This window comes from Puma concolor, chromosome B3 (assembly GCF_028749965.1).
Source record: "Puma concolor isolate L17-30 chromosome B3, mPumCon1.1.hap2, whole genome shotgun sequence".
In the NCBI taxonomy this organism is placed as follows: Eukaryota; Metazoa; Chordata; class Mammalia; order Carnivora; family Felidae; genus Puma; species Puma concolor.
The window spans coordinates 23,249,234-23,262,516 of NC_141672.1; the positions used below are offsets into that span (position 1 = coordinate 23,249,234).

Below are 13,283 nucleotides of genomic sequence, written 5' to 3' on the forward strand. Positions count from 1 at the left end.
GAGGTTGGACGTAGCATGTGGACTATCTCACCAAAAATAATGAAGTGGATGATGAAGTTTTCAGTCTTTGCTACAGAGATTGAATTTATGGAGCCTTTTCTGACAATGTTAACATTTTCAGGAATATCAAAATACAGACATAGTTTTGTCTTCTTATTGATGAGTCCAGTGATAGGGAGCACAGAAAAGTGATAGTGGATAGAGGAAAGCCAGATCTGAGGGAAATGAGAAAAGAAGGAAGCGTTAGAATATCATTGTTAATTGCTTGGGTTTAGAATATCAACAGGTGTCCTCCAGGTGCCTCAGTAACCCCTGATAGAGTATTTTCTTTATTAATGTCACACCAGTGAGAATATAGCAGCAGTCTGGAGGTTTATGAATGCATAAAAAGAACTTCCTAGCACACCTCAGTAGCCTCTGAGTACATGTAGGTCTGCATGATGAAATTATCTTTCTGGTGTTGAATCTGAGTCTTCAAAAAATATTAAATCATTTCTTCAGCAAAGTTGGAGAGTTTAAAAGATGACTGTAAACATGTTTTGTTGTCTCCCCAAATTAGCAGTTTATTGAGGGGGGCTTGCACACAAACAATTATATTACAGCTTGATACATTTTTAAAAGACTTTGACATGTGTAATATGCTCTGGGAACATTCTGCATTGGGCAATCAGTAAAAAAAGGAGACTAGATCTTGGAGGATAAGCTTAGAAGGATAGGAAGTGCAGGTGGTCGGTACATAGCAACAGTACAGAGACAAATACCTTCACACAGGGACTTGGCAGTAAGGTTGCTTTGTAGTAAGTAAGCTTGAAAGTCATCACGTTTTGTTCAGAGCCTGAGTGTTAATTTTTCAGAAAGCCTCTTAGATGAAAGCAAGACTGTGAAGATATCAGTGTATCTAAAGAGATGCAGTATCAATCAGGCGGGAGAGAAACTGAATGGTAGGAGGGCAGAAACAACGTAAACAAAGGAGAAAGTTAGGGAGATGTACTTCAGCAGTCTGCATCCAAACACCACCCAGGAGAATGGAACACTCGTTTTTGTGGTTTGTACATCTCTGATGTGTAGATGGACACGCCACGCTGCCATTAACGTGATACCATTTGTGAATTGTTTCATAAAACAAACTCCCCTCGCTATAATTTCCTATTAATTAAGCAACATTCTGATTATAATTTGCCTTCCCATCCAGATTGGTCTGCAGGGAGAACATATACTGGTTATGCTGACACGAACATTCTGATCTGCATGGCAGTTATGGTTCTTATTGTAAGCTGATGTAGTTAATTGAGTGGCATTCTAGTTTGTACATTAGTCTCTCGTGAGCTTAATGTTCCTCTATTGCTGAAAGATGGCTCCACTCAGAGTACCAAAAAGAAAAGAAAATCCAGTCCCTAAGTTTACAAAGCTGAGCTACAGACCAGGAGGATGTAGTCATCAGGATAAATGCCGCCTCTGAGCCACTGGCCCCATTTTCAAATAGCACAGCTTCAGGCAGAGTCGTACACATCACATGGGGGTGGGGAGACGTACACAGGCATGTTGGAGAAGCTGCAAGTAGTTGCAGTCAGAGAGAGTGGGAAGGAGGGAGGTGATGCTGGACAGAAGGGCAGAAGACAGGTTGTGCGAGGACTCTCTTCTTGTGGGCAGAGGGTTTTATTTATTTTGCAAAAGTAATTTGGATTGAAAGGAAATGTTGGGTGATTCTGCTAAAATGCTATCTTTTCCTCTTGTGATGAATTTTCATTGAGCACATCTCTTTGTTCTTGTAACTTCAAGCTGGATTTTTTGGCCACATCATCTCCTTGCTTATGTTGTATTTGCTAGGGTAGGTAAAGATGATGAGGTCGCTGTGTAATGAGTGAAAGCAAAGCTGGCCAGCCACCATGACTTTTTGGGCCACTGTTTACACTACATTCTAGTGATTTTGTGACCTTCCTTCAGGTGTGTGCAACACCACTTGAATTTTTCTAGTAATGAAATTGTGAAGCTGTAATGATTGGGACTTGCTTTGCCTAGAGGGGGCCCCCAAGTCTTTGTAATCTCCTAGATGATGCTTAGAAATCTCTTCTCATTAAATATTTTTGCTTACTTTTGAGAAGTACCTCTGTCTTGCTTTGATCAAATTTACATGACTCAAAGCATTTATGAAGTATGACTGTATTTGAAAACTTAGCCTTTTTAAAATCTTTGTTTTGATGAGATAAGGTAGTAACATGTTTTTTTTTTTTTTCTGAAATGAAGATACTAACAATCTTATTTTATATTTTACTTTTCTAGCGTTTTTCTAATATTTACTGAAAGCTCCAAGTCCGTTTGTGGTGTCAGCTGTTACTCTCCAATCTGTTAATGGCATTATGTTACTAAAATATGAAGGATTTCTTTAAACTTCTTTTTCTTTTGGTTACAGAATTACTTTAATTTTCTTTGCCAAGTATCCACTCACCCAGTTTCCTCAATGCCCTTCTTCTGAATTCTCTGTAACTTGGCCTCAGCTGATGAGTAGGCAAAATGTTTTTAGTAAAGAGACTGACAGAGTCAGATGTGGTTCCTTACACACTCCTTTGAGTTGGCTACACAGGTATTGCAAGCGTTTCTTGCCATTACTTAATTCTGTTTTTATTTCTTATCCATGTTTTAGGAAAAGCATATAAGCAATGAAGAAGAGTACTTAAGGAGGATGGAAGAGGCCAGATTGCAGCTCAAGGATCAACTTCTTTGCCTGGAGACTGAACAGGAATCCATTCTTGGTGTCATAGGAAAAGAAATTGATGCAGCTTGTAAAACCTTCTCCAGGGACTCTATGGAGAAATTGAAAGTAATTATGAGTTCTCATTGTGCCTTTCAGTTAGTTTCCTAATATATAATTATAATAAGATTTTAATGCATGGTTACATGGTAGTCACATTTTTATTCTGGAACGTTTTATGAAACAAAATAACATCTTGCATTTTTTAAAATGAGATACCGTATCTATTGCACAGTTGTGGGAGAGAACGTGTATCATTATTTCATTGAATTGCCTCTATCTCACTCTGGAAAAGAAAATGTCTTATGAGAGAGGCAGCAGTTCTGACTAAAAAAATATCCTTGGAGTCAAGAGGCCTGGGTTGTCGTTATCAGGCCATTTTTGTTGTTGCTAGTGTATTAATGGCTAATATCTATTGAGGACTAGTTACATTACAGGTACTATGGTAGCTACGTATGTGCATTCTCTCCCTTAACCCCTAAAGCCACCCTTTCCTTTAGGTACTCTGATTAAATCAATTTTAGGTCTGAGAAAGCAAGGCTTGGAGAGGTTAAGTAACTTGGCCCTCGTCATATATCCAGTTAAATGCTAGAACCAGAACTTTCAACCTTGGGAGTCTAACTCTGGAGCTTAAACAAGTAACCATGATGCTATTTGCATTCCTTTTTTAAACAAATTATACTTAAGTTAGTTTTTCTGTCTTTAAAATGGAATATTGCTATTCAGTTTATAGTGCTAGGGAAATGATGAATAAAAACAGAATTAATCATGTATGTTCTTAATTCCTTGAAGATAAGCACCTCTTTGTACAGTGCTATATTGTGTTGTGTTCCTTTTTTTTTTTTTTTTTTTTAAACGTTTGTTTGTTTTTGAGAGACAGAGACAGAGTACAAGCAGGGGAGGGGGAGAGAGAGAGGGAGACACAGCATCTGAAGCAGGCTCCAGGCTCTGAGCTGATAGCACAGAGCCTGACAGGGGGCTTGAACCGATGAACTGTAAGATCATGACCTGAGCCAAAGACGGATAGTGAGCCACCCAGGCACCCTGTGTTGTGTTCCTTTGATGCAGTAGGGCCATAACACGTATCATGTAACCATCGTTTTCCCTGTATTTATGTCATGAGGTGATATGGTGGGACTCAAATTATAGTGTTATGCCTAATATTTAAAAACTGTTTTTCAGATGATTCTTCTTTTTTATTTTGTCATCTTTCCTCATATAAAATGATCTTCCCTTTTTGTATTGCTTTCTCCCCCTTTTTCCTGTTCTTATCCCTTTTTCTTCCTTCCTTCCTTCCTTCCTTCCTTCCTTCCTTCCTTCCTTCCTTCCTTCCTTCCTTCCTTTCTTTCTTTCTTTCTTTCTTTCTTTCTTTCTTTCTTTCTTTCTTTCTTTCTTTCTTTCTTTCTTTCTTTCTTTCTTTCTTTCTTTCTTTCTTTCTTTCTTTCTTTCTTTCTTCTTTTCCCTAAAGTGGTGTTCTAAAGAAAAGAAAACTATAATTCTACTCTTACAGTGGAAGGTATCTTAGGATTCAACTTCAACAGAAATTTTTCAATGGATAGATTTTGGTGGAGTTGATAGAATTTCTACAGTATGTATTTCTAGTTACATTCAACAAAAAGCTCAGATGTCAGTTTGAGAGGACTATGAGCCAAATATGAGAAGTAATTGGCTTTAGAGGAAAAACTGTTTGAGTTTTGTTACAGGGCCTGTTATAATGCTGGTGTATTCTTTTTCCTATCTAATGCTGCTTTTTTTATTTAAGACTTGTTACATTTAAAAATATTTAAAAGATGTATGGCCTTAAGATTCTAATTTTATCTAAAAGGAGCACATATTAATAGTGAAATATTGAGATGCCTGGTTGGCTAGGCCTGTTGAGTGTCTGACTTCAGCTCAGGTCATAGTCTTGGGGTTCGTGAGTTCAAGCCCCACATCGGACTGTCTGCTGTCAGCACGGAACCCACTTTGGATCCTTTGTCCCCCTCTCTGTCCCTCTCCCGCTCACTCTCTCTCAAAAATAAATAAATATTTATTAAAAAGTTAAAAAATAGTGAAATATTTATTCTATATATATATTTTTTCAACGTTTATTTATTTTTGGGACAGAGAGAGACAGAGCATGAACGGGGGAGGGGCAGAGAGAGAGGGAGACACAGAATCGGAAACAGGCTCCAGGCTCTGAGCCATCAGCCCAGAGCCCGACGCGGGGCTCGAACTCACGGACCGCGAGATCGTGACCTGGCTGAAGTCGGACGCTTAACCGACTGCGCCACCCAGGCGCCCCATCAATATTTAAGTATTTGTGTCAAGACAGCTTATTTTCAATCAAAGATGTAGAAATGGAATCATTTGGATCATGCTATAAGATATATGAACCTTGTTATGGGCAATTACAGCCTAAAACATAGTGAGAAGATAGCAGATTGCTTAAATATTTTCTTATTTCTTTTTGAGGCACAAATGATCCTTCTAACATATTCCAAAAAGCACCCTGTTCTTTAATAGGAAAGCAGTGACTGTGGTAATGTATCTTTACACTTTGTCCCTAGAGAAAGACTAATTCAATCCAAGTGATGGGTAGAAAGTAAATCTAAAAGAATGGAAATTATATTAAGTTTTATTTATTTTGTTTTTTTTTTTTTTTAAGAGCACAGTTTTTTTCATTGTGGGTCTCTTTCCATTAATAATTTCTGTTGTTACTGTCCTATAAACTTGGGGGAAAAATGAATACCCAAGAATATAACATTTGCTCTCCTCAAATAAACTACCCAAGGTGTTGTTAAAATAAAATTCTTTGCCTTACAGTTCAGAGATCTAAGGGACAGTGGTGGTCCTTATAAAATGTTTTAAAAAATGGAATAATTCCAATTATTCTTTGTCATTTGTTTTTGAAATATTGTGGATCAAATTTTTAAGCCATTTTATGTAGTGACAGCTATGATATGAATTGGATAATAGATATGTAACAAATGAGCCTGAGAAAAGTACTTGGGAGTGTTGGTATTATTTCTAATTACCTTTTTCTAGCCACCCTATTTATTACTTATCCCACTTTAGTAAATGCATATAATATTAGAAAACTTAAGGACGGACACTTAATAAGCCACCACTGTTATAAAACAATTAGGAAATTGTTTGAATTTGAGTTAGGCATTGCCTGAATTAAAGTTACATCATTTTCACAAACCAATCGTCGATGATTGAAGAGCTTTTCTTATAACACTTATTCTGAGTATGCACTCTTTGGAGAGCATAAAGAGGATAGGCTTTGGATCAAGACAGATGTAGGTTCAAATTACATCTCTCTAAATTGCTAATGTGTGACCTTGGACAACTTAGGTAATTTCTCTTTAAGAATTCATGTCCCATTTATAAGTTAGCTTATTTTGAGGATAAAGTAAAATAAGATATATGAGGTGCATATTATGGAGTGAAATATTTTGCACTTAGTAAATACTCAAATAATGCTAGCTGTCATTATTATGTGGTGCCCTTTTTGTCATATATTCATATATATTTGTATATTTATGTATATATTGCTTTTTTTTATTCATCTGTTTATGACAAATTGTTGTTGTAGTGTTCTTGTTACCATCGAACTGGAAGTCTATTTTCTGATGATGACATCTTTATATGCAGTTAGTAGTGATAATGATGTTCTCTGTGCCAGATACTGTGCCAGTCTCCTCATTTTATTTAATTTGTACCTTGACCTTATGAGGCAGTTTGCCTACTTTATAGATGATAACCTGCAGCTTAGAGAAATTAAGTCACATCACTTGTAAGTGGACAGGCTGTTTCTTAAACACTATATATAAATTTGTAAGAAATCACAAAATGAGAATATTATTTGTACTCCTGTCAAATTATTTTAAACTTTAATCTTTAGCACTAGATCTTAGGTCACTGAAGATTTAATTGAAACTGTGGCACAGATAAATGGAAAAGAATAATGAAAACATCATAATCAGTGAGAAATGGATGCTTGCAAATAGCAGAGTTCAAAGAGGAAGAAAACACCACAAGCTAGAACAGGCAGAATTTGACTGAAGGAAAGGCGGCCTGTGAGTTGGGTGAGATTTGGATGGTAAAAAAAGTGGAGGAGAGAAAAGTGGGAGCTAAGAATACAACATGTTTGTTTATGGCATATGGTCAGCATCATTATACATTCTTCATGTGTCTAAATGAATCACCTAATGATATTCCTTAGGGGAGTGATGTGCACACACATCAGGAAGTATGGAAGTATTTGAGAATAGGAATAGACATCTTGCAGAGGGATAGCATATTTTTACACAACATTTCTAGGATGGAGTCCTGTAAAAATATCATAGGTAGCACCTGTTTCAAAGCAAGTAGGAACTGAAAAAAAATTTGTGTTTAGAATCATAAAGTCATTGACAGCCTTTGAACATCATTTTATTAGTAATAAGGCAGAACCAGATGGCAATGGATTTTATAAATGAGTTGGTATGAAGGAAATCAAGGCAGCTGGTATACAGAACCTATTTATTGGAGGATTTTGTTACCATCATGAAATATAAAGCAACATTTGCACAAAATCATGTTGATTAGTTGCTGTCAATTCTACCCAACCATTAATGAGACAAAATGGCCCTCACAGTATAAAATTAAAGAAGGATAAAAGAGACAAAGAATTAAGTTTCCATGTAATTACATCTAACCAACTGTGAAATATATTATGTGGAACAAGACTGAGGAAAAGAAACAAACAAAAAAATGAAAAACTGGTTTGATTGAAGCTGCCTGACAGAAGTCCATGGAATCAGCCTCTAACGATTCTAGCAATGATAACGCTTGAGAGTTGATATGTGCCTCTATATTTGAGCCAAATATTTACTCTCAATGAGTACATACGTATATACACGTGTACATAAATGGACATAATAAGTGGTGGTTTGGAATTAGTTGAGTACTTGATAATGAACTTTCTTCTTTTTAAGCCTTTAAATTTAGGGATTAAACTTTTATGTGTTATGGTGAAGAATTTCATTTATGTAAGGTCATTTCAGAGAAAATTCTACTTCTAATAAACTATTTCCTTTTTCTGTAGGTTTTTTCATCTGGTCCTGATATTAATTATGACCCACATCGCTGGTTAGCAGAAAGCAAGGTAATTTGTTTTTAAATCCTAAAGTTATCATAGTATTTATGACCTTCAAGGTGTCCTGGTTGGGGTAACCATACCATTTTGTTATTGAACAGAGCATATGCAGCTGTAATACTTCAATGCTGGGGAAGACATCATTGTCATGAATTTAAGAAACTTCCATGTTTCTTTAGTTTAACATTTACAAATTAGCTTAACTGTATAGGTACAGAAGGAGAAAATAAAGGAAGGTAAAACTGTTGAAGTAGTAAAACTAGATTGTCAAAGAAGCAAATTCTTCTGCCTTTTCCTTGGGATAGGCAGTGTCTCTGGAAGTGTACGAAGGTCAGGGCTGCTATAACCAACCTTTCTTGCTTCATGGTTCTTTTGCATGATGATTTAAATTTAAAGGGTAGGTAAGCAAATCTAAATAAAATTGAACAATTTGCTAATTTTAGCAAAAAGCTTCTTCTGCACTATGGGATAATTACCTGCTATCTTCATCTATCAGATCAACTTGGAAATTCCTTGATTAAAATAAAGAAATTAGTGGCCACGTAAGATGTAGATGTCTTTTTCCAAGTGTCAATGCTCAAGGACTTGCATTCCTTCCCAGGCTAGTTTCTTTCAGCTTTAAGGTGCCTGGGTGGCTCCGTTGGTTAATCGACCGACTAAGGCTCAGGTCATGATCTCATGGTTCAAGCCCTGCATTGGGCTCCATCTTGGCAGTGTGGAGCCTGCTTGGGATTCTCTCTCTCTCCGCCCTCCCTCTCTGCCCCTCCACTGCTCACGCTTTCTCTCTCTCTCTCTCTCTCTCAAAATAAATAAACAAACTTGGGAGAAAAAAATAAAGAAAACCAGCTGTACTTTAAACATGAACAATTGTGGTCCAATTTAGGATTTTATTATTTGAAAGAACTTTTAAGTTTGTGCAGTATCCTTATTTAAATATGTGAGAAAAGGGAGGTTTTAGAAAATGTACATGACTTTTCCGGTGCCATATAAAAAATGGGAACATGGACTGCATGCCATGTCAGACTCACAATTAATGTTCTCACCATTATGTGTGATGCTGTCTAAAGTCTTCAGTTAGCCAAGATTTATCAATTATGTGCTCTTATGTGTATAGGCATGAGGGTTATCAGTGTCAGCAAGCCATGGAAATTAATAAAGAAAATGGAAATGTAAACAATTTAAAAAATCCTTAAGGTATGTTATATTTTTATAGAAATACACAAACATTAACAAATGCAAAAAGAGGAAGAACTGACTGTGATATCAGTACTAGAAGGATAGGGGGGTATGATGCCACCAGCATGTTATAGGTGGTTTCTGCATAAATGCAGTATTTAACTTGATCATACAAAAAATATATAGAAGTTCTCTAGTTGGCTAATTATAGGTAAAATAATGGTAAGAAGTTGAGAATACCTGAATAAACACAGATAATGCCTTGAACTTGGTGGCAAGGTATGGGTGGGAGTTGACAGAAAGACATGATTCACCTTTGAAGACCAGCTGTGCTTTAAGGAAACCTTTTCTTTTTTTTTTTTAAGCATTCTTAATAAGAAATGAATAGCGTTATGATTGACCATTGAAATTTACCCAACCCGGTAAAATTTTCCTCCTTTTTTAAGTACAGTGATGCTGTTCATCCCTAACCGTTTTTGATAGAACCAAATGCAAACTTGTATTTATGCCACCTTCATAGTAAATTCAGAATATACATGTTTTGCTGGCTCAGAAATTTTGGGCTAGAAACTTCTGTTGTGCATTAATAAAGCATTTCTCATTTCTCTTGTTTCTTTTTCCCGATTCCTCAATTCTGACAACAAGAGCAATGTACTTGGAATTTTCTTTCAAGTTAAAATCTTTATCATTTCTGAACAGAAAGCTTTCACTGCTGTTGTTCAGTTAAATTATGAGAGCCAGAGATGACTCTTAATCATAGCTCTTTAATTTGGGAACTAGTGAGCAGTTTTCCCTTATCATTTAATGGGATTGAACTTCTGATCAGACGAGTTTTAATACTGCATGAGACAACCCTTCCTGTAGAGCGTAAAAGGGTCATGATAAGCAATACCACGCTGACCAACTGACTAAGGAGGAATTGAATCTATTTACCAGAAAGATGGCTTAGGTTATTGATGGGCTACAATACTGTAATTCCCATGAACTATGACTGGACAGCTCTATAAGTATTGAAGATAAGATCTGAAATCAGAGGACAAAAACTATATGGAAAGTAGAATTGCTATTCAGCTAGTCCATGCTGACATCTTGCAGTGTTAGAAGGACCTCTGAGGGCATTTGGTAATTGTTTTCATAAATCTGCCAAATGAATTTCTTCTGTTAGTGTTAATCCTGGAAGAACTAGGGGACTGGGTGAGGATAGGGTCACTGTTGCTTTGTCGACATTGGTTACATAATATAAATATGAAGTCCAACTCAGAGTTGGACCAGGCTTATATGTAAAATAACCAAAGAATGGCAAGAACCATATAATACAGGGAGGAAGAGGATTGAGAATTAGGAAATACCATTGAGGAACACCAGGCAATCCGTTCCAATAGATCAGTGATTTGTTTTTGTCATAAATCCCAATAAGGCATTTAGAGGCCAAATTTTATTCAGTTTAACAAGAACTTACTGACTAGCTACTGTGTGCCAGATGCTAGATTACATGCTGTGGGCATAATAATGAATTTGGCATGATCCTTTCTCTTGAGGAACAGTTTATTTTCCTAGAAAAGCTGACACATTGATAATTTCAATATTATGTCTAAGAGCAGTGATACAGGTGTGCAGAGGCCACCATGGAGTCTGATCCCTCAAGTGAATTTTGAAGCTGGGCAGATAAAGAGGAAAGACCAGGCATGCACAGTAAACAATTGTAGGCATGATATAGAAGAGAAACAGCATGATAAATGGAAAGAAACCTCAAGCGATTTGTCAATACAAGATGAAAATATGAGGCAGAGAATGGCAGGGATGAGGCTTTAGAAAGAGGTAGAGCATAGGTAACTAAGAAGAACATTGTATGCTATTTTAGAAGTTTGACTTCAGTTCTGCATTTAGGGAGAACCACAAAGGAGATTTGAACAGGATACTGATAACTTTGTACTCCTATTTTAGAAGCATTACTCAGATAGTGATGTAAAAGGTGGAGTAGAAGTGGGAAGACTAAAGGCAGGAAGACCAGTTAAGAGGTCTTTGGGTGACACCAAAGTCTCTGGGGTGAAAGTCCAAACCAAGGAAATTGTAGAGATTCAGAGGAAGGGACAGATTGAAGTAATGCTTTGGTGACAATATGCAGATGATGTTTAATGTTATGTCAGATGGAGTGGTAGAGAAGGAGATATCTATGGTTTTCAAGACTAAGTAGGAGATCTCACTCAAAGTTCAGTATGTGAATAGATCAACATGCAGAGTCCTAGATAGGCAAGCCAGCAGAAGTACTGAAGGAGTTTCTAACACTGGGATTGATGTCTAGAAAGTCCCATTTGGACAGGAAGCCCCAAAGAGAAGCAGGGACAAAGGCAAAGATCAGCGTTTAGGTGCAAATCATGGGAAGAAATGAGAAGTTGCGAAGACACTGACAGAAAATGCGGGCAGATGATCAAATCTCGAGCAGGCAAGTACTCTCAAGATGGAAAGACAGTCATAGAGAATATCAATCACTGTTGATCCCAGATCTTGAGTTAATCATTTTGTGATAGCAAATAAAAGAAAAGCTGGTGTCAGATGCTCTTCAGCATAAGGCAGGATCCTGAGTGCTGTTATTTACAGAATATATTTAATTCTGGAAGTCTAGTACTAATTATTCCCTTAAGATGCAAAAAGGTAAATTTATATGCTTCTTTGGCTGTAACACTTTCTTCCTTCTTGGAATACACACACACACACACACACACACACACACACACACACACACACACACACACACACACATATATTCCTTCTTGGAAATATATATATGTATATATTTAAAGAGTAATTAGGAATGTGACATTTTTTTCTACTCAGATTACTTCCTCAGCTTAAATATCACTGAAGAATAAATAGCAAGCAGATTAGATTTCAGTAAATCTACTAATTCTCAAATATTTTATTTGATCAGAACTGTAAACTTTTAAGGTTATATAGATAAGAAATAGACTTCCAAAGTATTGGGGGATTTTCCTTTTTTACTCTGTTTGATATCATTCCAAAGAGTCCCACTTTTAATGGTATAATGTGTTCTGGTATTGCTTTTCCTGCCATTTTTGGAATATTATAACTGAAGCAGCTTCAGAGATCATGTAGTCTAACTTCCTTGTTTTATAGATGAGAAGGAGGCCCTGGGAATTGTTTACCTCATGACATAAAGCTAGTTACTGAGAAGGATTTAGAACCTGGGTCTCTGAATTCTGTGCCAGTCTTTCTTGATTGGTAGTATCAATCAAGAATATAATATAAACCTTGATTTTATGCATATTGTCTTTTTAGTGATACGGATTTTTTTAAAAACACCCATTGTATGAGAAGTATCAGACCCAGTATATTTAATTCTTGTTGAAGGATGTGAATAATCATCTAGCATTTTATCCTTCCAGTGTAGACATCAAAATGAGATACAAATACTCAGGTATCTTGATTCATTAAAGATACTTTAGATTGTGTGTATGGAACACATTCAGTTTAATTGAAGAAAAGCATTTTGTATTTTTATATATGAACTCTTATTATGGAGTTATTTTTTTTCTTCATGATTTTATTCATAACTATGTAGGAAACCAGAGAGAATATTACTAAAAGAGGTTTTGAGGTTGATTTGGGATTGAATTTTGCACTTCAGTTTAATTTTTGTTTTGGTTTCCTGGCACATTCTCAGAAATTGCCATCGTCTTCCTTTACCTTTGGTTTTTCTATTAACATTTCCTCTCAAAATTGTTTTTTGAGTTGTGGCAAAGGAAGTACGGTAGTTAAAAGCAGCAAAATTATGGGCCCTGGTATTATTGCTAACTCTATCAGCTATAATCTTTTTATTCGAATTTTCTATTTCCCTTGGTTTTGGCTTTGAGTCATTCCTTAATGACTTTAGTATATTATTACTCTAAATCTCAGTAGAGGATTCTTACAGATTAAAAAGATCATTTTGATTGTTTTACTAGATACTTATTCCCACCTAATTGCAAGCTGTCAACTATGAAGGTAAAAGACTGCCTTATTTAGAAATTCTTTCTCTATTATAGTTTATTTAGCAATACTTGCTGATATAGTTAAATAAATGAGCCTATTATGTAATCTTTAAGATGCTCTTGTGAGTGGTTAATAGAATGGTGTTTGCACTGTGATTAATAGCCTTGTCAGGTAATTATTATTTGGAATTGGTAAAGTTATTCCTATGCTGTGTTCCAAGCTGTTTCTCCAAGGCGTTTAATG

At 36.1% G+C, this 13,283-nt stretch overlaps 1 protein-coding gene across 9 annotated transcripts in view; it reads left to right on the top strand.

Moving 5' to 3' along the window:
* Positions 1-13,283, top strand: part of CEP128 (centrosomal protein 128) — a 397,276-nt gene that overhangs the window by 147,449 nt on the left and 236,544 nt on the right. For all 9 annotated transcript variants that reach the window (XM_086709100.1, XM_086709103.1, XM_086709099.1 and 6 more), the window contains 2 exons: positions 2,642-2,818; positions 7,824-7,883. In XM_086709100.1, coding sequence (XP_086565226.1) covers positions 2,642-2,818; positions 7,824-7,883 — 237 coding nt within the window. The remainder of the gene's footprint in view (positions 1-2,641; positions 2,819-7,823; positions 7,884-13,283) is intronic.